Consider the following 26,225-nt stretch of genomic DNA (forward strand, 5'->3'; position numbering starts at 1 on the left):
ATGTAACTCAAGTCTCTTTTCTTTCAGACACTGTGGACTCCATTACTCCAGATAAAGTACGAGGTTTAAGGGACATGCTGAACAGCAGTGCGATGGATATCATGTACTACACAAGTCCTCTTTATAGGGATGAAGTAAGTGTTTGCTGTTTTGTTTGTTTTCCTGAGACCCTGAATAAAGAATACTAAAGCTTTGCAAGTATATAATGATCATCTGTAGTTGCTGGTATTGCGTGGGCAGCAAGTGCAGCTCTCTGGGATCTTCCTTCTGTACCCCTGACACTCCTCATTTCTTATATCTGAGACAGGAAAAGCTTACAGTTCAATGCTGGCTTTGTATCCAAGGAGTGGGCAAAATTCAGGTGTGTTTTCCTGCTGGGAGCTATCTGTGAGAAGATAACCTGGATTTGGCAGAGTTCGTCCTAGGATTTGAGACAGGAGCAGGCAGGCATCTATTTCAGAGGAGCAATAGAAATGTCTTGTCATTCTACAGCAGAAAATAAGAACTATTACCATGTGTGCAAGCCTATAATATTTTAGGGTGGTTTTTAATGTCATTGAGGAGTAATCAGCAGCATTAACGTCTCCTGAAAGACATGAGGCTTTAATTCTGAAAAATTAGGGATACTAGGTTTTCCCATTCATCAAATGGAAAAGCCTTGAACAAATGACGAAGTACCCTGTAAAACGTGTTCAGTGCATCACCCCAACAGCATCCTTTGTTTGCCACACATCCTGGAAAAGCCCTGTAGGGAGGTTTTAGGATTACTTTGTATAGGAATTCTAGGTTTTTCTTTATTGACTGCATTATATGTGGAGCAATGGTAATGTTTTTGCAGCTTTCATGCTCAGTCTGCATGGTTAAACTAGGGGTTGTGGAAGGTATTTTCGAAGCTTACCAGAGGACCTGATGCTACCTTTCATTAAAATTAAATACATTTAAGTACTTTAGACTGTCAACGTAATTGTAAAACCTAAACTTCCTAATAATAATAACTTTCCTAACAGCAGCACTGGTTTTGAAATTGCTATGAGCCTTTTAAGCTTCCAACACTAGAAATAAGTGTACTGAAAGCTGTGCTCTCCCGTTGCTTGGTAATGCAAAGTTCATTGTTCAGGGCTCTTGGGTTCTCAGCTGTGTATCAGGTTTCCTTGCCTGTTGTGGAGCTGAGACCAGTGTGAACCTCTGTGGCAAGTGAAGAAAACTTCCCTGGCAGCTCAGAAATAGATTTTTAAAGTGCATTAGAGGCTTGGCATGCCTATTGACATCTTATGGGAAATGGATTAGCAAGTAAAGGTTAAGTATGCTGGCCAACAATGCATGAAAAATTGAATTCATTGCCCAGAAGAGCTGTAGTTTTGCAGGTATATTACCATCCCTCAGGTATGAGAATTGACAAATAAGTGTGCTGTGGCTATACTTAGATCTGATCAGAAAAGTTGTTTTCTTCACTAAATCAAGTGAATTTTTGGAAAGTGAAGGACCACTCTCTGTAGGAGAAGATCAGGTTCAAGACCCTCTAAGGAACCTGAAGGTGCACAAGTCCATGGGATCTGATGAGATGCATCCACAGGTCCCAAAAGAACTGGCAGATGAAGTTGTTAAGCCATTATCCTTCATATTTGAGAAGTCGTGGCAGTCCAGTGAATTCCCCAGTGACTGGAAGAGGGGAAACATAACCCTATAACCCATAAGGAATTGGCTGCATGGTCACACTCAAAGACTTACAGTCAGTGGGTCGATGTCTAAGTGGAGACCAAGGACAAGTGGCATTCTTCAGGGGTCTGTACGGGGACCTGTACTGTTTAATATCTTTATTAATGACATGGACAGTAGGATCAAGTGCACCCTCAGCATGTTTGTTGACGACACCAAGCTGTGTGGTGCCAGAGGGAAGGGATGCTATCCAGAGGGACCTGGGCAGGCCTGAGGGGTGGGCCTGTGAGAACCTTGTGAGGTTCAACAAGGCCAAGGGCAAGGTCCTGCAGCTTGGCCAGGGCAATCCCAAGGATAAGCACATGCTGGGTGGAGAATGGATTGAGCAGCCCTGAGGAGAGAAGGTGTTGGTAGAAACTTGCCACCAGCCGGCAATGTGTGCTTGCCGCCCAGAAAGCCACCCGTGTCCTGGGCTACACCAACAGCAGTGTGGGCAGCAGGGTGAGGGAGGAGATTGTCCCCCTCTGCTCTGCTCTCATGAGACCCCACCTGGAGCCCTGCACCCAGCTCTGGGCCCCCAGCACAAGAAGGACACGGACAGACTAGAGCAAGACCAGAGGAGGCCCTGAGGCTGCTCAGAGGCTGGAGCCCCTCTGCTGTGGGGACAGGCTGGGGAAGCTGGGGGTGTTCAGCCTGGAGAAGGGAAGGCCCGGGGAGACCTCACAGCAGCCTGCCAGTGTCTAAGGAGGACTCTGTCAGGGGGTGTAGTGATAGGACAAGGAGTGATGGAGAAGAACAAAAGCTGTTATCCACCTGACAACACTTAACTATAACTTGATACTAATTTTATTTCTAATTCAAATGATTTTTTCCCACATCTTAAAAGCAATGTAGCCATTGCTTTAAAGCCTTTGACCACTCTTTAAACCTCTTGTTAAGGGATATTCGAGTGGGTAATCACTGAAGAAAAGGAAAAAAAGGAGAAGCCTTGTCATATCAGCTTTCATATGAGACAGCAGACAGCTGCTTCAGATGCAGCTGGATTGTTCAGTGAGGCATTACGGGAACCTGGTGGATAACCCCCTCTCTGATTGCAGGTATTGTTTCTTCTGCAGCATGGTAGGAAAACGTCAGAAGCACCTTTTGGATTTTCGACATGTAATGTGATACTAGACACATATCAATAATTCAGTGAACATCTCAGACAGCCTGGTCTCAGAGTTCAGTGTGGGGGATGTTTGCAGCCAGACCATTTGGTTGTGGCATTTGTGTGAGGCTGCAAGTGAACTGTGCTACGCAGCTCCTCATCTGTGGTGCTCCGTGATGAGGAAAGCAGAATCCTTTTTTAAACATTACAGATGTAATAACAAAAGAAACTAAGCTGATATTTTGATGCACACATGCCTATTTCGAAATGAACAGTCATTTCACACTGATTCTGACCTTGCTGGTGCTATTTATGGTAACGTAATATGGGCTGTTAGCATGTCCAGTGGGTGACTGTGTCGCATCCGTGCTGCTGTAGTTCTGTGTTTCTTTAATAATAAATGGTTCTGACAGGGTTTAAAAAGCCTAATTGATGCATAGCGAATTTTGTGTTGTCACCTTCATTATATTGTTAAGTGCTTATTTTACTCATCTCCACTGTGCTTACTTCCAGGCTAATTGTAATGCTGTGAATTATTGATATGTCTTGGCAGAAAGTGCCTGCAATACAGGCTTCATATTATCTGCATCCGTCACTGAAAAACCTTTAAAACGTTAGTTCAAATATTGCAATAGCCTCAGAAGATCAGTAGGTGTTTATGGATTACTTCCGCCACAGCCGACGTGCAGGGGAATGAATGCAGTGGGCATTGGATGTTTCTCACCAGCTGGCGAGAGGAAATGAAGGGTCAGGGACGTGGAGGAGTGTTATAGGCTTTAGGAGACCAGGGGATGCAGTGACATGCAGCCAACCTAGCATTGCTCCCCCGGGCAGGCTGCACTGTTCACCTTGAAGTGGCTTGTCACTTTGCTCTTACACACATACAAAGGAAAGGGGATTAATGACTGTACTCTTGAAAGATAGAACTAGTATTAATTTTTACTAGAAATTTCATCCCTCTTTGATAAGAGGTTTTGTAATCAAAATGTTGTTCTCTGGTTCACTCCTCTCAGTAATAAAAAGCAATTGTTTTATGTGTTTCAAAAGGAGAGTGATGTGAGGCAGGAGATTTTTAACTGGGACTATTTCAACACTGGTTTTGCTTATTCCCTTGAACCTAATAGGGAGCTGCTTGCCAGCACTTTCACGGCTTGCTTAATTCATTTGTTTGTCAGCTTCATAAAGTGGTAGGTTACTGGATCTGCCAGAACCTAAACTTAGCCTTGACTACAGTGACTTGGCTAGAAATGGGTTATGCTCAGCTTTTCAACAAAAAGAGGGGTAGGGGGAAAGAGACTGAGGTCTGGGCAGATCTGTGGATCCTTTATCTGTAATGTCGCTAAGACACGAAGCCATTCCTGTCTTTTCACACAGTTAAGTCTCATTCTGGCCTCTCATCTGTTGTTGTGACACTCTTCTGGCATCCATCCGTGATGCCGTCAGGCAGCGTGACAACTCCTGTATCCTGGAGGGTCGGCAGCCTCCCCACCTCTGCAGTATGTACTGGCATGCTCTGCTTCATGTGAAGCAAATGCTCCCCGCTTTTGTTTTTGTGCTCCTTTACAATGTCCTTGAGCTGCAGGTTTTCACTGGCTTTTGAAGACCTTCTTCCATCTTCAGTTGGCCCACATGCTTTCTTATTGCCTGTTTGCTGAATTTTGTACAAATTTGCACTTTCTTCCTGAAGCTCTCTTGACATTTGGAGGGAGCTGCTTGCAGAGCTCACAGTTCTCAGATCTCCTTCAGATTCTTTTCCCACGAAGCCTACAAAAACATTCATGCTGTTCAAGCTGGAATGGTGCAGAGGTCAGGTTTCCTGCACTCCCTTTTAATATGTAGTTATCTGTTATTGTTGTTTGTTGTGCTTTTTTTTTTTTTTCCCTTGGGCTTCAAGCTGTTCGTGTGAGAAGATGTCCAGTGGTGAGGGTCCCGCGGAGAGGACAGTAAGGCACTCCGAAATTTTCACAAGGGGGTGCTCAGAGCTGAGAGCAGTGCCAGAAGAGGACAATCGGTAGAGCCCACAAGAAGAGGTTTTTTGTTGTTGTTGTTGGCTTTGCCAGATCAGAGAGGTTGAGATTAGAGTGCTATATTCAATTTTCAGCCACGAGCAGGTCATTGGGGATTTGAGTAAGAGCAGCGCAATCTCTGTGTCACTTCTGTGCTCAGGGTGCCAGCAGGGGTTTTGTACTCCTTGTTCTCTTGAAAAAAAAAAAATAAATCATTTCCTGGATATTGAGGGAAGTGTTGTTTTCTACCCTGGTATTTTCAGAATGTGCTGAAAAGCCCACTTTTACCTCAGCAATCTGCCCACCAGGGCATGCAGGGAGGTGAAGTTCTTCCTGCTGCCTCCTCGGTGTGGTCCAGGCCTTTGTCTGCCACACACATAGCCGACTTCCTTCTGCTTTGCAAGAAATCGGCATGCTTATCTACACTTGTGTCTCACAAGGCTTTTTTTTTTTCCATCAGAAGAGGAATGAACAGCTGTTTTGGATGCTGGTGATGGGGATTTAGAGGCTTGGTTTTTTCCAACTCAGCCCAAGACGCTCATAATGCCCTTCACAGGGGGGCTTCAGCTGAGACAGACAGCAGCTCTGCAGATCTCCCTGCCTACACATTTACTTACTGCCCTTCATGCTTCAGCAGTGCAGGCATACCCAGGCATCCAAGAGGCGATTAGAGGCGTGATCCCTGTGCCCACATGATCAGTCTTGCCACAGCTCCTTCCTCTGCCGGGATGGCAGTGGTGTGTCTCGTCTGGCCAAGGCTCCCATCTTGTGTTCACAAGCACATGCCCTTGCCACCAGGACTCCTGAAGGGTTGTTTGGGTTTGCTTTAGGTTTACGTGTTGGAAGTGATATGCCGGACAGGCATGTAATTGGAAAGCAGAGAAGCAGAGGGGATTTATGGCCAGATCAGAGCAGGCCCAGTGACCCATTCCCTGCCTGGATTGTCAGTCTCAGCTTTGTCTTCCCCTCAGATTGCATGACTGTCACTCTGCCTCTCAACACCTATGCAAAGAGACCATTCTTTGCTCAGCTTTTAATTAAGTTTGCAAAGGGCGTAGAGCACTTAACCTCAGTTTGTCAGCGTATAAACCGATGGCTTCTGAGCAACTTGATCCTGTCAGCTTAAGTTTCCTACATGGAAGATGTGCTGGCACGAGTTCAGCTGATGAAGGGAGCTCCAGGCAGCTAATAATCAATCTGCTTTTCACAAAGCAAAAAATAAAATAGTTTCCCAAAAGAGCCTTGCAGAGCAGTAGCATCATGCGGCATCTGCTCAGTCGTCCTGTGGTGTTATTCTCCATTCACCCTGTGTTACTGAAATCTTCAGCCACTGGAAATCAGGTCTCTCTCTTGCCTTTTGGGACCAGAATAAAACATCTAGGATATGTATCCATGGCTTGGATACTGCTGTGTCAAACTGTGTCACAGGCTGTGTCTCCAGTGTCTTTATTTTTGCAGGTCTGAAAATGTAATGGCACATCAGGGTGCTCTACCAGGTCTGAGGATTGTGGCTTGCTTAATTTGCCTGATTATGACCGGCTATAAAATCTACCTTTGAAATTTGACTATTAAAAGGCTTCAGGTGTTGTAAAGTCCTTCTATATTCATGTTTTATTTTCTCTGGTTATACGTGAGCATTTGCGGTGGTGAATCTGCAAGGCTCATTGCGTTTTAATCCTGCACCAATCTGCACTGAAACAATCAGTCTGCAAAATGTGCTCAGGTTTTCCTTCCCCAGAAATCAGAACAAAAGGAAAGGACTTTTCTGGAAGGGATAATAGGAACGTTGGAAGATTTTCTGTTCCTTTCTTTCAAATATTTCAGTGTCCTCGGGCTGATACTAAACTGGTGTTGTGGTGGAAGGTTCAGCGGGGATGAAGGGATTTGATGTGGCTGTTCCTGAGGAAATACGAAGTGTTCCCGTTGTTACAATGGTTTGATCTGCTCATAGCAGACACGTAAGCCTGCTGCATTTCACTGGTCCCTCCTGGAAGGGCTGAGGGTAACACAGAGCTTAGCAGCCAGCAGATTAGCAGTCAGAGCAGCAAGCACGGTTTGTGGGAGCAGCTGTGTGGAAAAAAAAATTGACTCACTTGACTGCTGCCACATTTATCCTTTTGTGTGAGATATTTGAGCTTGTTTAGTCTGTGCAAGAAGCCTTTAGGAGATGGTGATATGGGTTGGGCAAAAACTCAAGGAAACTCTAGCCTTTTTGTGGGGAAAGCTTTGCTAAAAGCCCTTCGGGGGCGGCTGGCAAAGAACAGCAGTACTGCAAGGGCTGCAGAAATGGCTCTTTGTCAATGCTCAGACTCACTGATCACCAAAATAAGGTGGGAACAGGGAGGGAGGAGGCAAGAGAGGAGATGGAAACAGAGAGGGGTCGGTTCATGCTGCATTCCACTATTCACCTTTTTTTTTTTTTCCTGGATGATTCCTACTTTCCTGTTTTCAGGCAGAAACAGCAGGTGTTTCCTAAGCACGTAATGGATCCATGGAGCAGCAGGCAGTGAGGCTTGGGGTTGGCAGAAGCACAGGGGAAGGCAGAGGGCAAAGGGCTTCCTTGTTGGGAAGCCATGGGTTATAGCTCAGGTGTGAGCAGGAGAAGTTCTGCCAGCAGGAGACCAGGCTCTGGACGATGCGCCGTCCGCTCACAACCTGACAGCAGGGTATAGACAATGCAGCATCCACTCGGGTGGTGTGCTTTGGGGGGGGGCTAGGTAAAAGGGGACCTGTTTTGTTGTTCTTTTTTCTTTTTTCATTAAACAGATTCCCATAAACCATTTAAAGGGAGGAAAAATAAACATGACAAGCTGTAAATTTGGGGAGGAAGTCAGCTTTACAATGATGCAATTTAGGAGAGAAAATTTGATAGATGGCTCAGTTCGTGTTTAATTACAAGGAAATGTTGATTTTGATAAGGACAATTGATATTTATAGAAATCATTTTTACTGGTGGGTTAGGATATGTGTCAGGCTGTAACTACAAAACAGATCTGAAAGCACTTCATGGTATACTTGCCAGGCTAAAACCCTTTTCAAAAGAAGCTTTTGTTTTACAGGTCAGGATATTGTGTGCTTTTTAAGACTAAGAAAGCAAATCAAGATTAAATAATATCTTAGCTTTATGGACTGCTTAACCAAATAGTTTTGTAGCTGGGACTTAAAACGAATTTGCTTTTTCTTTTCCTTTTTTTTTTTTTTTTTTTTTTTCCTTACTGTATATCAAAAGGATCAGTTGTCTGATCAGAGTTGGTTTGGTCATAGCAAAAAAATTAACCATTCGTAGTGCTTCAAAACCTGGAGGCTTTACTACAGCAGATCTACAAACAAAGTCAGGTAACCGGAGATTTGGAGTTCACAAACAATATCTGTCAGATGATCTAGTTTGAATTAAATATATTGTATTCTGGTTTGCAGACTTAAATGTACTGCTATTTGGAAACCCACAAACAGTTTCTTCATTGCTGTCCATGTTTTTGCCTCAGTAACGGCATGTTTTTAAGGAGCAGGACGGTCAAAATCAAGGTTAGATATTGTGTCCGACCAGGACTTTCCAGGAATTTGCTGTATTACGCCCCAAAATGGCAAGAGAACAAAGCCTTTATAAAGAAATGCCATGATGCCAGAAGGTTACTTATCCGCTCTGTGCCGATGGGCTGTGGGCAGGCTGACAGAAGATCCTTCCTGGAAGGTCTCTGCTTTTCCTCCGAAATAAGACTGCGGTAGAGGAGAGGAGGGTACAGGACTATTGAGTAAGCTGGGCAGCGCGCTGGGAGCAATAGCTTTTATGCAACAAGCAACACAGGGAGGTAGTTGAGTTGTTATTTTTAACTTCCCATCAGAGAAAAAAAAAAAAGTTGCAGATGTTGGCATGTATTGCTTAGGATTTTCAGGTTTAGGTGGTTTAGGATTTTTACAATGAGATGGCATTAGTCGTCTCCCCCTATACTGACAGAGTGCCTGAAAGTCACTATGAGTCCAGCAGCAGTCTGCTTGGCATTTCTGTGCTGCCTGCTCTGAACCCAGGAGCCCATACTCCAGCCAGATGACCTGCTGCGTGGCTGGGGGTCCTGGGCTCCCTGCTGATGTCCCCGATGGCAGGACAAAGTGTGTCGGCTCCCATGGAGGGTACCACAACAGCCAGCCACAGACACTGGAGAGCAGCATTGCCTCTTATCTCTGAGCTCCTGGCAACAATCCTGAACCGTTTTGGTTTCAACAGATCTGTTATTTTGTTCTGGATTGTAATCAAAACCTTTTTTTAAATGGAGAAAATGCCAGCCAGCCAAAGCTCGTCCTGGTTTCTATTTTCAGCTCTTGCTAAAAAACCTCTGCCTGTTCGTTCATGTGTGAAAGCAGCACCCAAAGTCTGCATAGTGCCAAACGCATCACAGTAAAAAGACTTGAAAATGGGAATGTTGATATTTTCCTCTCTGAGCTGTCGCAAGGCTTTGTTAATCATTTCACAGCGCTTTGAGGGATAGGGCTTGTGTGGTTTCTATCTCAGTAAAGAGTGCATCAGGCTGACAGTCCTAGTGCCATTCATATTTATATTCGGTAATGATTCAGGCACTTGAAAAATCATGCTCAAATTACATGTTCTATAGCTCTAATTTCCTGTTGCTAACAAGGAAATGATTTGCAATTTCTTGTTTGTCCTCCCCTGTGCCACAGCCGGGAAGCACTGCTCAGTTACCGTGTTGAATAGCACAAGTAAAGCTGCCTTTTTTGTCTTGTCACATTTCTAAATCTCGTGGCTTTCTACATTTCTCTTTAAAATTTTTTTCTGTGAATCTTAACATTTTTATGCATATGTACACGAGTATAGGACTTGAAGCAGATAAACCTCTGGGAGACTCAATTAACTGAGGGCCAATATGTATTTATTTCAGTAGTATCGTAGGATTCGCTTACGATGTCTGAGAACTACGTCACATTCCTATTTTTCCTCCAAAATCTCGCAGAAACCTCTAACCAGTAAATACCTACTCCGTTTCTTAGCATTGTTTATATCAAATGTTCAAATTCCAGCTTTGCCTGTCTCATTTATGCTCTTTCTCCTCCCCTATCTTCCTTTGCCTGGGATGAGGCTTTTTGTTCTTTATCGGCGTTATTTCATTCTGATTTCTTTGGAAAAAATACGTTGGTTGGGTATGGTAGGAATGGAAGTAGGATAGAAAGCCTACTTGTAGATAGGATAATGGAAGGCTGAATGCGATCAAGTATGCTTTACAAAGATCCAAAAGCAGGTCGGGATATGTTCCCAGAACCCATTTAGGCTGTCACTTTAGTGTCTGAGCATATCAGTTTTAGTGGATTTATCTTCCCAGTCCCTTGCAGGGAGGTAGGAATGCTGATATTTCGTTTTGATGAATAGAGAAAGGAGCGTGGGTCTAGGGTTTCGTGCAGGGCTTGTCGCGGAGATGTGGGTTGGTTCCAGATTGTGTGGCCCAGGCTCCTTCCAGCCTCCTTAGTTAGAAAAGGAGCTGAACCTCTGACAGAGGAGAAACAGTGCTGAGAGGAAGAAGACACGGGGGGAGAAACGAGCAATGAGGGAAATATAGGTGGGTTAGTAGTCACTGCTTGCTAATGGACTGCTAGTGAAAACAGAGACCTGTTGCTTACCCCGTGAGATGTTGCTGAGTAATTTAAGCACGGCTGTTACTTGTTTGCGGGGTTATTTTGATATCATGCCTCGGGCTGTGCAGTGCAGCAGTTTTAGGATTGCCACATGGTCTGGTGGGCCCAGAGGGGAGAGGTGAACAACTGGAGTCAGTGACAGTCATCCACACTGTTGCTGCCATCAGAAACTCAGTGTCCTTTAGGTTCCTTTGTTCTGTTCTGCAGGTGGGCATTTTGAGGGCAGTTTCTAGAACAGCAAAAGAGTTGAAGCAACCGTAAGGCTTTGTTCACCTCCTGAGCCCATGAAAACAGACCATAGTGTTTGTCATATACGCATGCTTAAGAAGCTGGTCTTTGTAGTGCATGAACATGCACAACCAGGAGTGATAAGATGTTGTTAAACTTTCTTCCCCTACTGTCTTCAAACAGCTTGTCAAGGGGCTGCAGCAGGAGCTGAACCGGCTCTACACGCTTTTCTGCTCTCGGAATCCAGAGTTTGAGGAGAAAGGAGGGAAAGTCTCGATCGTGTCCCACTCGCTGGGCTGTGTCATCACCTATGACATCATGACCGGCTGGAACCCTGTTAGGCTTTACGAGCAGTTGCTGCAGAAGGAGGAGGAGGAGCTCGAAGAGAGTTGGATGAGTTACGAGGAGCAACGTTTACTTGAAGAACTTTACGTAACCAAACAACGGTAATGCATCCACTTCTGATGATGAAAGGAAAAAAAAAAAAAAAAACACTCCTAGATGATGTCCTCTGGGACATCACCCACGGCTGTTATCTTTTGTGGCTGTTATTTGGGACATAACACCATGGCTGATACCTTTTGTGGCTGCTGTTCCTCTGGTGATGCTGAATGGCAATGGTCAATGCTAAACACAGGACTAAGCAATCAGAGGTAGCTGGCACTGCTAATAAGAGCTCTGAACCCGTACCCTATGGGCTGTACAGAAACCAAACAAGTAGCTGCTGATTACTGCCTGCATGCACTGGGAGCTTCTCCTAGCCAGGAAGGAAAGGAGAAGGTCTGGCCATTAGCCCTCAAGAGACCTGAGAAACAAAGCAAAGTAGCTCGCAGGTGGACAGTGAGCTAAAATACTCAGAACATGAGTAGTGAAATTCCTAAGTTTCTAGAGAAAAATTAGAAGTTTTCTCCAAGGAAAGCTCAGCTTGGAAACTGAGCTCCACCAGCTGGATTACAGATGTTGTGATTCTGTGATTGGGTTTAGGGGATTACTGCTCTGCTGCAGATCATTCACCAGTTTCTGCATGCTGCCATTTAGAAAGGTTAATGCACTTCTGCATGCAAAGCAGCACTGCCCATTGTGGCAGACTGGATCTTGGTTTTGGTGCCTTACAAGTGTTTGTAGGGATTCTCAATATTAGGGGATGTTGTAGATCATCATGGTGTCTCCACAGTGTTATGGTCCCTTCCTTGTTCCCTGGATTTCAAGGTGCTATGAGACCCCTGTAAATAGAAAATCTAATAATAGGAGCTTGAACTTCGGTCTTTCAGTGGGAAGGCGAGGATAAATCATGGTCACGGTTCTTTTTGGTGCCTTCTAGAAACCTATCTTAGTACCGGTGGCACTTGGGAAGCATTAATATAGCATCAGATCTCTTGCAGTGCTTGAAATCAGTATGCGTGTAATTAGGGATTGGTACAGAACATCTCTTAACAGCTGCAAGGCTGGATAAAGTGCAACCTTTCTGCGAGGAGGGAAGTAAGAGGCCAAATAATCTTGCCTAGTGGTAAAACAAGCTTTCAGGCATATTACTGGCATGTGAGTAGTGAAAAATCACCATTTTCACACTTACAGCTCCTTAGGCATTCACTGAAGTGTTTCAGGTTTCATCCGTGGTAATTCAAGTACCATTTCACACAGGCACTTCTGTAATAGATAAGAGTGGCTCTCCTGTCCATGAACCACCTTAGTGTCATGCAATCTTAAATGCTACAGGATGCCAGGTTTTACATTTGCTTTTTCCTGGATTTCTAGTGTTGTAAGGGTGTCAAATACGTAGTGGATTTCTGGAAATACTTAGGCCTGAGTAGGGTGTGTGACAGCATGTATAAATATTCTGCGTTGTAGAGTAATGCGAGTTTATTTATTGGAACCCTCTGACAGGAGTTGAGAATTCCACATATTTTCTTTTTTAAGACACATTCATTAAAGCATACAAACTTTTTTAGAGAGTACCACTTTTCAGAAAGCTTTAGCTCCAGACTTATTTCTTCTTAATCAGGATGACAGAGGTTAAGCTTAACATTTTTGCTTGTAAAATACTGTAGGAGAACTTGAAGAGGTTTTTTTTCCTGCTCTGAAGAGGGCATAATGCTCTACCTATATAGGAGACGTTTTATATTATAACTGCTCCTTTTTATTATTATTGAATTTATGCTGACTAGAAGAACAAGTAAATGACCTTTTTACATGATAATTGAAAATGTGGGACGCTGTCCTCCAGATACTCCACCACAATATAGAGCTCCATAATGCTTGGGCCATGGGGTTTCCTGTGGCTCTGGTTAAAGGAAGCAAACAAAAACCAGCTGATTAGGGTGCAAAACCACCAAGGAAGAAGGACATGAGACACCTGCTCCTGAGGAAGGCAAATAGCCAGGTTCCTGGGGTGTTGAACAAGGAAACTGTCATGTCTTGATTGATTCCTCCTATTGTCAGAGAAACAGGATTTCAGAAGCATTGATCTTAATCGACTGGACTGCCTCAAAGGAAAATTAAAACAGCACGGTCACTCTCTTCCTAACAGACAAAACTGTTGGACCCTCCAGGAATGCCTGTTTGGATCAGAGAAGTTAATGCTATTTTTTATTTTATATTATTTTTTGTATCTCAGAAAGATCTCCTTATTTTCTAGGTTGAGAGAAATAGAGGAGAGGTTACAAGGCTTAAAGGCATCCACCATATCGAAAACACCTGTCTTAAAATTTAAGGTAGGTATGTCTAGGTTTTTACTAAACGTTCTGCTTGTGGTAAAAGTGCACTTGAGTTATTCTACCTTTTTTTTTTTCCATGTCCATAGACATAATGTTGGTAGAAGACTTTGAATGTGTATGGATGTGTGTAAACATGTTACTATATTCATATATTACTTTTTATTACAAATATACATGTTTATATGTAAATAAGCCAACGTATAGATTGTTACATTACACACACGCTCGACCATGTGGGAAGGTAAAAGCCATTTGGCAGATTACACCAATCACATATCTTAAAAATTTTCACTTCTATTTTGTCAACTAATCCATTTTCTTTGGGGACTACTTCTAACATGTCACACCTCTGAGCAAATCTGATTGAATTTCCTCCAGCAGTGGATGTTCCTTCCAAATTACTCTGGTCTGACAGTTAGAGGACAAGTTACTTTTAGTCCCATGAAACAGATTGCTTCCTACTCGGCTCTGTAAATTGCTAGGATTTCTTGACACTGGGAAAAGGCCTTTTCTAGCCTCTTCGTGGGATATGCAACACTTTATATTTGCTCTACTATACCTAAAATATTAAGTGATAAAAATGTGACATGATAGATGAGAAGAAAATAGATAATTGTACTTAACTTGCCATTTTGCTTTCCTTCTGAGTTCAGAAGCACTTCCAGAAGCCAAGGTCAATCCTGAGCCATGAAAAAGAGGAAACTAACCATAATTCAATTTGTCATAGCCTTCTCATTTTTATCACGGCTTAAAAACACATGTTGTGCCATTATCTCTACCATCAAAGAAGCTGGAGCCAGACTGATACTCCTTTAGCTCTGTGCAAAGATGAGTCTTCACTCAGCTCTGCTTAAACTGAAGACTTCTTTGAACAGATGCTTTTTAGAGGGAGCAGGAAGGGAGGGGAAAAGAAAGGTGGAAGAAGAGAGGACTGTATCAATCCAAATTGCTGCTAGGCATTTTTCCAATGCTAAGCATCCTTTTTCTTACCCTTACTAAAAGAAAGACATTTGACTTCTTTATGCTAGTGCTCCTAGTATAAAGCAGTGCTTTACGCTGGTGACTCCCATTGCTTGAGTACTGTGATGGAAACAGACCTCAAGGGGAGGCGAGGAGACCTCCAGGGGAAGAAGGAGGCTTTCTATGAATCCGATGGCAAGGGGCCTCTGCCAAGGAAGGATTTCAACAGGTTGACATTGAAAAATGATTGCTCATGAGCAAGCCAGTCCAGCTATCTGAGGGTGACTAGCTTGTTGAAAGAGAAGTAACTGCTTTGGAGGTACTGACTAGTAAGCACCTTGGCTCTTCTGTGCCAGACCCGAGCTCTAGATGGCCATGAGTTACTACTATTCAGTGCAAATGCTTGATCTACAAATGACTTTGGTCTGGGCAATGCAGGCAACTGGATTCTTTGGTCCCTGATCTCCTTAGGCTGTGTTGCACAACCAAATGGGTACGTACAGTTGTAATGAAAAGGATTAGCCAGAAAATGAATACGTGGGGAATGGTGTGACGCCTACCTCTTTATGACTCTGTGGTTCATGAGAAAAACAGTGTTGTGAGGTGATTTTCAATCACAATATGGAAGGGGAGAGCAGAATGGACCTCAGTTGCTCCCTAGTACTGAGATGGAAATGAATTTAAATCTGGACTTATTAATGTGCTGGCCCAAAGTGCTGCATGACTCCTTAGCACCTCCAATTCACCTGTGGTTACAGAAGCTCTCCCAGAAGAAGCTCCAGCTTGTACTTCACCCTGTGGTTTGTGTGTAGCATCATCTGACAGTGATGTTAGTGTTGACGAAAACAATCACAAATTTATGTAAGATACTAGTGTTCTACCACATGTACAAGAATTATGAGTGTTTAATAGGATGCTGATGTGCAGCCTTATCGGAGAGGAGGAAGACTTTAAACTGAATACAAAAATGTGCCAGAGTAGTTCAACACATAACCGTACAGTTAAATTCCCCATGTAATACTGATGGAATTCTGATCTCTTTGTTAAGGCTGCAGAATGTTCCTGGGCAAAGGAATGGGTAGAGGCTGCTGGAGAGGTCTATATTTCCTCTCTGTGGGAGGAAATTTGGGATCCTCCAGGCTGAAAGGCAGCACATAAATGTAAACTGGAATTGCCTTCTGTCTCTTCTGTTTTAACTTCACCACTAAACATGTTCATTTATCCACCACACTCATTTATGCACAAAAGGGCTGCGCTGTCTCGCTTCTGTTGTCTCATTCAGCTATTTTATTTTTCTTTTCATTCTGAAAAAACATCAGTCTTAAGTTGAATGGATGACTATTTGGCTCAGCTTCTGCTTAACGTAAAAAATAATTAATTATGACTTCTGCTTATGAATCATAACCAGCAGAACAGTGCTATTCTGAAAGGTCATGTTCTTAAAAATTGCTTCTCTGCTCTTAAACATTTACCATGAAGTATATGTGAAGTGCCTCCCTCCTGCTTCACGGAGAAACATCAAAATTAATAGATGCTGCCTAGAAAGATTTTAGTCCTCTGTTCCCAGCAGGTTTCATCAGATGGTAGTCTTCAGCCACTTGGCAACAGTGCTAAGAGTTTAATGGCTGCAATTTAAAGGACCTTATTTTTGGAAGACTTACTTTCGATTTTTAGTGTGTGCTGCTTTGGTATTGATCTGTTGCCACCCCTTAAAGTACCCTCCGTTTGGTACTTTTGTCTTTGTAAACATTTCCAGAGGAAATGAGAGAGCTGGAAGGTCACGTTGAAAGGCTTGCACATGTAAGAAAATACATAGGAAAGAACACTGTGGTCCAAGAAAATGTCATCTGTCTGTGGGTGCTGTTGATCTTCTGTTTACCAGTAGAAACAATGGAATAAAAGCCATATACCTTGTAACCACTGCAAATATTTACCTTTTGAGATTCTCACCTAGTCTGTACTTGCCTAAGGTGAATTCATGAAACCATCTTTAAGCTATCTCCTAGCAAGCATTAAGGTGGCAGTCACTTTCTGATTTCTTTCTGAAGCAGAAAGACCGTAATCGCGTACTCCAGATGCGGTATACAGGCATATCAGATGGACGGGGTTAGAAGTTACTTACTCAGTTTAAAGGATTACACAGTGAATGCCTGCTCCTATTGTGTTTAAAGATGAGAAAGCTTTTTGTCCAAACGGCAAAAATGTAAGGCTCTTTGTAAAGTTTAATTAAAAGAAAGAAGAGCTGCTTTGAACTGGGCTGGAGTAATAATAGAGATGACAGCGAGCAGTGCTTTGCAGCATATGACATTGAATAGCTTTGCTGAAGACCTAGATTTCTTTTTCCATTGAACTGGGACTTGCGCGTTCTTTTGGATGGAAGAGGTGGAGTACCAGTGCCAAGTAAGAGGAGGAAGAATGTTTTGTTCAGGGCTGGAATCTGATAGATGAAACAGACCATTATTTCCACACCCTCGCTCCATGTGCTGACATACAGTGAAGGCGTGTGGGAATCCAAGCATTCTCCACGTGCGCTTAGCAGGAATGAAGTGATTTCTCTCGCCAGTTCAGCAGCAGTGCATTGATAGTTGCTTGGTTGTAGCGCCTTGCAAACTGGCACCGTTGGGGAAGTTACAGCGAAGCTCTGATAATGGTAAAATTAATCTCTCATATAAGAAAATATTCTAAAGGTTAAAAAAGTATCTTTGACTTTTGAAAATACTTTTGACTACAGAGTTTTACGTTTGATGTTTCTAGGAGACGATGTCTGAGGATTGGTAAAGGGATACGAAGCCATTCACCTCTAGGTCACTGTTGAATCCCAGCCCAGGTTGGTAGTGACCAAAAGTCGTTACCACTGATGCACGTTCAGTGACCTTTGTCAGATGGGTTAGTGGTTGCAGTCCAGATTCACTCAGCTTGCTAAAGGCAGTCCTTTCAGAGCAAAGTCACAGTAGCTTTGGACAACAAGGGAGTAGCCTGCAGGGTAGCTCGGCGTGCTGTATGTAGGTACTGGTTCCTAACACGTGATGTGGTGGCACTTTTGACAAGCACCGTTCTGTTCACTGAACACCAGCTATTTTTAAGAGGTTGTACCAGCCTGTGTATGTGTGTGTGACTACCATGAGAATTCTGTGTGTTGTCTTTAATGCTTGGTTTAGCTTGCATTTCTACTTCCTTGATGATGTACACAGCAAAATGTGTCCTGGCATACTTGGTGAGGGTGAGATTAAGGAGCTGTGGTAGACTTTGGAAAGAGAAATCAGACGTCAGTCTCGTGAAACTCATCACATTTCCTTACTGTCTTCCAAATTCTTCTCACTTTACCCCTTCCAGTGTTGGTAGACTCATTTCAGTTCAATTATCCAGCTTGTTTTTCAGTTTTTTGAACTATGCAGCACCACAACATGTAATAACTCTCTTCTGACAGCAAAGGGAAACGGGAAACTTCACCTGTTATGTCACGCTATGTATGTTATAGTGCTCTTCCCTGTTTTGAGTTACTAATACTGTACAAGTTTCTTGGTTGTGAAACAGAGAGATCAAATCCAGCCATGTTAGAAAGCATTACTTCCCTTATTAACGTAGATGAAATCTCTCCTTAGGTTGAGAATTTCTTCTGTATGGGATCTCCATTAGCAGTGTTTTTGGCATTGCGTGGCATCCGTCCAGGAAACAGCGGTAGTCAAGATCATATTCTGCCCAGAACAATTTGTAACCGCTTACTAAATATTTTTCATCCAACAGATCCAGTGGTGAGTTGTAATTGCAGTTGCAAGCTTTTGCCTTGAGTGTTTTTAAGCATCAGCTGTGTGATAATATGTGATCTTCAAAATATGTGCATCAACGCAAGTATGTTAGAGCACAGGACTGTCTTAATGATTATTGTATAACTGTTTAGTATTTTCTACAAATAATTGATACTTCTCTTTTCATATTTTCAAGATGTGAGAATATTCAACTTTTTTTTGCAAAGACATGAAATTTCTCACTCTAGTTCCAGCATTTATTTAACTTACTGACTTCTATTAAACGTCATATGTCCAAAGAGACTACAGCTGTTAAAAGAAACGCACACAAGCAGTTTACAAGATACTGCAGAAAATCAAAGACTGTTTTCCCAAAGGGTCCTTGAATAACAACAGATTGTTAGAGGGTGGGATAGGCTTTGGGAAGGAAGTATTGGTATAGCTTTGCCCTGTCCTTAAGCTCTTAAGTCCATAGGCAGACAGTATTCGCTGTTATCAAAGGCAGGATGTTGGGCTTCTGATCTGTGTTGCCTCGGCAACTTCTTTGATGGAAGTCTGATTTGGGAGTTTCATACTTAGTGTAGAATAGTAATTTGGGGGTGCTTTTGGTTTTAAACTCTACCTGAAGCTTGGTATCTTTTGGCTCCAAACATGCTGGTTCTTGTTCATCTGATCATCTACAGCTCTAGCGACTCCAAGAACAGAATTTTCCTGGGACACCTAGGATGACTGGTCAGGCTACAGTAAGCAAGTAGTAACTCTGCTTAGTTCTAAGATAAATAAATGCAGAACCCTTGTCTATAGCTAAGTAAACAAGAAAAATAAAGAATCGATAGAAAGTGACTTTATAATAGACATACAGATGCCCTTCCAGTTCACGGTTTGCTCAGGGATCAGTGAAGATTTATCAAACAAAATGTTCACATAGTTGGTTTTCCACTCAGTTTCACTGTGCAAAATCAGTTCAACTTGTGTAAAGTTAGGTCTTCCCAAGCATAATGACAAACATCTGTTAATAGCAGCTTCTGTGTCGGTAAGAGGAATGGGTAGTAAAGCTGTTGCAGAAAAATATGCAAATGTGTGTGTTTAAGCAACTGGGCAGCTAATGTATCTCCCAGGCGGTGAAAATAAGTGAACCAGAATATAATGCCATTATTCTGTCATTTTCTAGGCTTCACTTGTTACAGATATTTTGGATTTGAGGTTGGAGAAGACTCTGTATGGGAATTTTCTTCAGTATTTTCTCTCAGTATTTTCTTTTCTGAATTATTCTCGCAGGCCTATAGGTTAGAACCTTTAATTCTGAAACACTACAGCAACATTTCACCTGTCCAGATCCACTGGTACAACACTGCAAACCCTCTACCTTACGAGCACATGAAGCCAAGTTTTCTCAACCCAACAAAAGAACCTACCTCAGTAACTGACGGCGAAAGTGCTTCAACTGCACCAAGCCCAACTACTTCACCAGTCATGGTTCGACGCCACTATGGGGAGTCTATAACAAACATAGGCAAAGCCAGTATATTGGGTAATTGCTTTTTATGTCCTTTTTTTATATAGCATCCTCTTGTATAGCTTCACTGCTCTGTGGTGGGGTGTTTAAGGTGCAACTGTCAGCAAGCTATTCCTGGCTATTTTTAGTGTGTGTTCTGTGTAGGTGTATTGCTTGTTTTAATCCAAACTAACATTTACTTTGAAGTAAAGATAGTTTACATAATACACTGGAGTCAAGTCTTGCAGGGAGAGGATGTGGGTCAGGGAGTTTATGCTATTGCCGCCTTATTGTTGTCTGGCTCATTGAGGTAACATCCTGGGGGTTTAATAGTTTCCACTGTACTTCATGGAAAAATGTTTTAAAGCTTGTTTTGTGACTACATGTTCTGCTATTGACAAATAGGAGAAAAATCACTCCATATAAAGTATCACAGTTCCTTTTAATTCATCATTTTACCAAGGGAAATTCAGGCTGCTTAGTTATGAAGTCTGTCCCTTTCTGGCTTTCTGATTCAAAATAAGCTCTGATTTAGTTGAGATTAAATTCACTTTCACTGGAGCTTATATTTGAGCATGCACTTGCAGTTTTTGTTGACTCAAGGACTTTCTTTAGCTCTCTATGTGAGATTTGGAAGAAGGTTAACATGACCTAGTGCAAGGAATCTTTCCAATCTAATAAATAGAGTGTATAAAAGCAGTTTAGTCCTTAAGTAAAAACACACAGTGTTCCAAAGCAGTGTTCTCTCGCTGCTTTTTGCTGTTTTACTATAGTAACTTTAATGTCTTGTCCATAAGGTGGCAGCAAAGTCAGGACAAAACAACACAGATTTGTTCTTAACTTTTATACCCTTCTTCCTGAGCAACCAAAATAGTCCTTTTGAAGGATGATACAGCGTTTCTAAATCTCTGCAAGGCTTATGTCAACATAAGAACCCTTAACGAAAGGAGTGTCTTAAATGTCCCAATGGGATCCTTATGTTCAGAAAGTACTACCGTTGTTATAAAACATTTTTGTCTTAGTCTTCAACTTTTGATGAAAGAGGAATTACAACACATCCTTAAAAAGTTCAGAAGTGTTATTTTGTATTTTTGTTCCCTTAACTACAGTTTCCAAATTATAGCCTTTGCTTGTACGCTAGATGAGTCTCATGGTAAGCAGTTAAGTCAGATAAGCTGTTCCCACCCTAGAAAAGCATGAATAGTGTTTTCCGTCATTCAACTCTAATAGATGGGTGCTACAGTGACTTTAATTTGCAGTTTGATTTAGCTGCTCTTGTCTTGTGTTTGTTTTTGTGTTTTTTGTTTTTTGTTTTTTCTCTTTCTGTGCTGAATGCAGGAGCTGCGAGCATTGGGAAGGGCCTTGGAGGGATGCTTTTTTCAAGATTTGGCCGATCTAGTACAACCACCTCGCAGACGCCTGAGGCTGGCAAAGATGGAGCAGAGGGGGACGACAAGAGGGCCACTGCTGTTGGAACGCCGCCTTTCTCTCAAAGCAGCTCAGGCTTTCTCGAACCCACATGTTAGTGACTGGTCCCCCTTACATACCCTGTGGGAACAAGGCCTTCAGTGGGCCACGTGTGTGTGTTGTGGGAGGTTGGAAATGCCATAACATAAGACTCTATTTAATTGTGTTGGTTTGCTCTAAATCAAAAATTAAGTCTCTTCGTTTTGAATCTCTTAAGACAGCAGCGTGCCTTTGCTAAGAAGGGCAATGGCTTCTTGGCTGCATGAGGCAAAGCATCGCCAGCAGGTCAGAAGAAGCAATCTTTGCCCCATGCCCACCACCTGGAGTGCTGGGTCTGGTTCTGGGCCCCCCAGTACAAGAGGGACCCAGGCATGCTGGAGAGAGACTATGGTATGGTCTTAGAGGTGCTGAGGTGCCTGGAGCATATCCTTGTGAGGAGAGGCTGAGGTAGCTGGGGCTGCTTAGCCTGGAGAGGAGGAGGCTCAGGGGGATCCCATCCATGTCCATGACCACATGTAGGAGGGAACCAAGAGGCCTTGGGCCCAGCGCAGAGCCCCGGCGGCTCCCTCTGCCCCTCAGGCAGCACTGCTGGGCTGGGTGGATGCCAGAGACCTGGCACAGGCTGCCCAGAGGGGCTGGGGACTCCTTGGGGACATCACCAGCAGCGGCCTGGCCGTGGGGCTGGGCACCCTGCTCAGGGGGGCCCTGCTGGGGCTGGGGTTGCACCAGATGAACGCTGTCAGCCTCAGCCATGCTGCGATTCTGTGAAGGCTGTCCAAGGACTGACTTTGTTCTCCCTGTTATCTTTTTTCCTCTTAAAAGAGGTTTATGTATTTGTGTCTGTGTATACACACACATATGTGTGTATGAGCTACAGCTGATGAGATCTGTACATCAATAGTTCCTAGACTATCACTAGGGAAAGCAAAAGAATTCCTGCAGAGAATCCCACTTACCATGTATCGTGAAATGGATTTTATTTAAGCTTGCCCATATATTTGCAATTCTGAAGCGATCTATATTTAAAGGCATTTATGACTGGAAACAGAGGCTGTCCTTGTCCTAGTCTGAACCACCCGGAACATAGCGAGCAATTTTAGCAGATGCATTTTTTTGGAAAAATATAGGTACTTCCTTTACAGACATTCAGACTTGATTTTATTTTTAAACTTCTCATTGCAAGGCGGGGCTTTTTGCAATCTAAGCAGTCACAAGTATTAGCACTGTTGTATCTTGTGATAGCATTCACATGATACATTGCAGCCTGTTGATCTGCTGCTACTTTCAACAGATAACCTTCCTGAGTCGGTATCGAGGACAGAAACTTTTATTTTAAACTTAAGGAAAGCAGACCGACATGACAGCGAGTACTGTGGAGCTGTTGATGAGGCCCTTCTGCCGGGGTGGCACTTCAGGGCCTTCTGCACGGTTCCTGCATCCCTCTCTGCTGCAACCCCATCCCTGCTCCATAGAAGGAGAACGTGGAGCAGAGGCCAGCGAGGCTGCAAGCAGAATGATGCAATCCGCAGCCAAAGTGTTCGCTTCGGAGAGAGCAGCCGCACGGCTTGCAGTGGGGTTTGGCTTCCTCCCAAGCTTCTGTAATGGAGACGGGGTTGGTCGGGGTGTTTTTTCTGCAGAGAGACTGATTTTGAATACACGCATGTTAGTGGAAATGACTGTGGTCGTCTCCTGGTATGCAAAGGCTCCGACTCCCTCTCCATGCTGCGTTTGGAAGGCAGTGAAATGCTGCTGTGAAAATATGAAGGCCTGTCATTCCCCGATGCTGCTGTGCCACGACTGCGGAGGCAGCGCTTGTGTGATGCTCCATTTATGCGGTCTTGGAGCCAAGAATTCAAATTCCTTGAAATTGGCTTTGATAAATAGCTACATTTTTTACTCAATATGGGATTTTGGCTTTTGTAGCTAAGCAGGCTTTTAGTTTTGTCCTTTTCATTCTATTGCTCCTTGTAGAGATTTTTCTAACCACTCAAGTGCCTTCACGATAGGTTAGCCATTGGCCCAGTTAAACACGCAGTGAAAATTACTTTGAATGTGTTATTAATCAAAGCAGCCATTGAAATGAAAGGATAATTGCTGAAATGTATTTGGAATAATCTGGAAATTAAAAGGGCTAGCGCGATGTAGGAACTGCTCGTTTTCAGAAAGGGCATGTAGTGTTGTGTGTCATCTCCTGTACAGCTGTTAGAGATGCAGAAAAATTGTTTATTGCCGATAATTCTGAGCTATACCCATTCTGACAAAGTTTCCCAAGAGGGTCTCAACATTTCCTGGATACTTCAGTGTAGTTATCCTAAGGAGCCTAAATAAATGTATTTCCATCATTACTATGTGGAAAACAGACACTTAAAAAAAAAAAACACCGGATTTTTCCAGACTTTTGGTTTGGTTTCTGTTTTCTTCTTTGTTTTGTTTTGTTTTTTTCCTGAACTAAGCACCACTCATAGGTCAGGTTTGTGCTACATGCATGTACGTTAAAATGTATGTACATGTTTTTAAAAACTGCAGCTGATTTATACGAGCGTCCTGTTAAATGTGAGCACAGGGGTTGTGTGCATTTGATATACAGCAAGCAAAACCAGAACCTGAGAGAAGAATATGCAAGGGTTTCTTCCACTGACATCCAATTCTAACGACATTTCTGTTTCTCGTTCAATTTCTAGTGGAACTGGAGCACAGGATTGATTTCGAGCTCAGGGAAGGTCTCGTGGAGAGCAGATACTGGTCTGCAGTCACATCACACACTGCCTATTGGTCATCTCTGGATATTGCTCTTTTCCTTCTAACCTTCATGTACAAGCACGACCAAGACGATACCGACAAATCCAATCTAGATTCTATTTGAATTTTTGACTGGGGATGGGGAGGGATGGGAAAGGAAATTTTAAAACAAATGGCACAAAACTGATGTCTTACTGTTAAACTGCAGTATGTATGGCATGGAGGTTTCAGGTTTAAGTGCATGTTTGGATTTTTTCCTGTTTCTAAAGAGCAAAAATGATTTGTATTTAAAAGCACTTTATAGTTTTAAACATTTTGCAGTGCTTAATTAGACCTGAAATTATTCCAAATTCTTGTTAACTTTGACTGTATAAAGAGCTGATACAATGTGTAGCATCACGTAAGCACAGTTGTGCAGTGTGCTTGGGTGACATACTTGTTAATGACCATAATTGCTGTTTAGTTCATTAAAGTATAAGAGATTAGTTGATTAAAAAACTAAATTAATTTCCATTAACAAAATATATGTTCCTTACAAACCTAAAACTGCCATGTTCTGATGTTTTATGTATCAGTAAATAACAAACGGTGGTGTCATTTTTCTAGGACTTTATTCAGCTCCACATCCTATTGTCCGCGTTACCATTGAAAGACCATTCTGACTGCTGGCTTCTGAGGGCATATTGTACGTGACACATTTAGAAACTAATGCTGAAAAAGCATGAAGCAAATATTTGAAATACTGTAATTATAATTTATTATCTCTAACTGTTTCATTTTATTCCAGTGTATAAAACATTACTTTTTTACTGGTTTCTTTTGACATAATTTAAGAACCACATTTATTTTCTACAGTGTTAAGACTTTTTCTCAGAAATACATATCTTTGTACTACTATTCAAATGAATATATGGACACTGTGGCACACTTTAAGTATTTTTTCATTAAAATAAATATTTGTGGTTTCACACAAATGACATTAGTCACCTTCTTCTCAAAGGTAAGTAACTGCTTTGCTAGGCCTTTGCTTTTTAGGCTCCAAGCGTTTTTTCCAGAATATATGAAGGTTTTGACCTCACATTAGCCTTGGTGTGCAGAGGATCCAGCTGCCTTTTGCCTGCCGTTATTAAATGTATATATGTGTGTGTTTGTATAAAGTTGTACGCATGTGTGTGTATATGTACAAGGAACCTATCGAGAGGAAAGAGAGCAGCATAAAATAAACTTGGTGAGGCCTGAGAATACCAGAACTTAGATTAGATTTGTATCTGAAACTAATTCAGGAGTTGTGAAGGGAGAAGTGTCGCGATGAAAGGAAATAATCTCCAAATGAAACACTAAAAGGTCGTTGCTGAGATTGTAAAAACATGCGAGGCTCTGGAGAAGAAGTGTCAGATATATGGCCTCAGCGCTGCCTCTGGCTGAGGTATTTATGATCTGTATGGCACATTAAGAAGCTGCAGAATCTAAACTAATGTTTAAAAAAAAAATGAGGCCGTGGTGTTGGTGAATAGCTGTGTTCTCAATGTAAACAGATGTGCTAACATCAGCCCAAAACAGCAGCCAGCGGTTAAGAGATGTGGAAACCACCCAGGCTTCCCTTCCTGAAATCCAGGAGGGAGAGGGCGGCTGTTCTCCCAAATAACACTGCTCGGGCTGTTTGCTGCCCCAGGCCATGGTGCAGCAGGGAAGGAATTAGGCCTGTGTGTTGGAGGTATGGATTTAGGAATAATTATGAAGAGATAAAAACTAAAAGGGGAGGGGAAGGGGAGGAGAAGGTGATGGAAACAGCACTACCATAAAAGCAGTGAAATAATACTGAACAAAGGTGGGTGGGTGCTGTAAAGGACAAAGCATCAGTGTGGAACTCTGGAAAGAAATCCTTTTGGCCTCAGTGAATTGTAACTCTTTTAGCGTCTGGCACGTTTACCTTGGTTGATGAACGATCATTAAAAATTAAAATCAGCCCTTTCAGAGAGGGAAGATTGACACCTCCGCTCCAGAAAGCAGGCTTTTGTTTACATTACTGGTTTTCCAGATAAGTTGTTTAATTGACTCTTCCTAAATAGGAGAGCTCGAACATAAAAGGAGAATCTCCTTTTATATTTAGAGCGTGCAAAACATTTCCAAATGTGTACAGTCTGTGCTTCGAGTACTTCGAGTTGGATAATGTCACTGCTGCGCTATCCCCTTATAGCGCTGCGTCGACGTTAGATCTCCTTTTCAATGCTGTAAACAAAAGGGGCTTAATTCCTGTAATTCTTGTGGTCTGTGCGAACTCTGCCGTTGTCCAGAACGTGTTGCAGATTTATGGGATAGCAGTTTCCCCCGCATCAGGACATGCTGGTGCTTGCTGACTGCTCTCCCTAGAAGGGGTGAGATCCCTGCGTGCCTGCTGCGCACCTCTGGGCAGAGCAGGGAGAAGCC

At 42.8% G+C, this 26,225-nt stretch overlaps 1 protein-coding gene across 4 annotated transcripts in view; it reads left to right on the forward strand.

The window, feature by feature from the left end:
* DDHD1 (DDHD domain containing 1) overlaps positions 1-25,052 on the forward strand; it is a 64,548-nt gene extending 39,496 nt beyond the window's left edge. For all 4 annotated transcript variants that reach the window (XM_035327791.1, XM_035327792.1, XM_035327793.1 and 1 more), the window contains 7 exons: positions 28-134; positions 10,861-11,123; positions 13,313-13,388; positions 17,954-18,103; positions 19,376-19,628; positions 20,931-21,113; positions 23,741-25,052. In XM_035327791.1, the coding sequence (XP_035183682.1) occupies positions 28-134; positions 10,861-11,123; positions 13,313-13,388; positions 17,954-18,103; positions 19,376-19,628; positions 20,931-21,113; positions 23,741-23,922 (1,214 nt within the window). In that variant the 3' untranslated portion in view covers positions 23,923-25,052. The remainder of the gene's footprint in view (positions 1-27; positions 135-10,860; positions 11,124-13,312; positions 13,389-17,953; positions 18,104-19,375; positions 19,629-20,930; positions 21,114-23,740) is intronic.
* Positions 25,053-26,225: the final 1,173 nt, after the last annotated feature.

Source organism: Oxyura jamaicensis, chromosome 5, assembly GCF_011077185.1.
Source record: "Oxyura jamaicensis isolate SHBP4307 breed ruddy duck chromosome 5, BPBGC_Ojam_1.0, whole genome shotgun sequence".
NCBI classification, from domain to species: Eukaryota; Metazoa; Chordata; class Aves; order Anseriformes; family Anatidae; genus Oxyura; species Oxyura jamaicensis.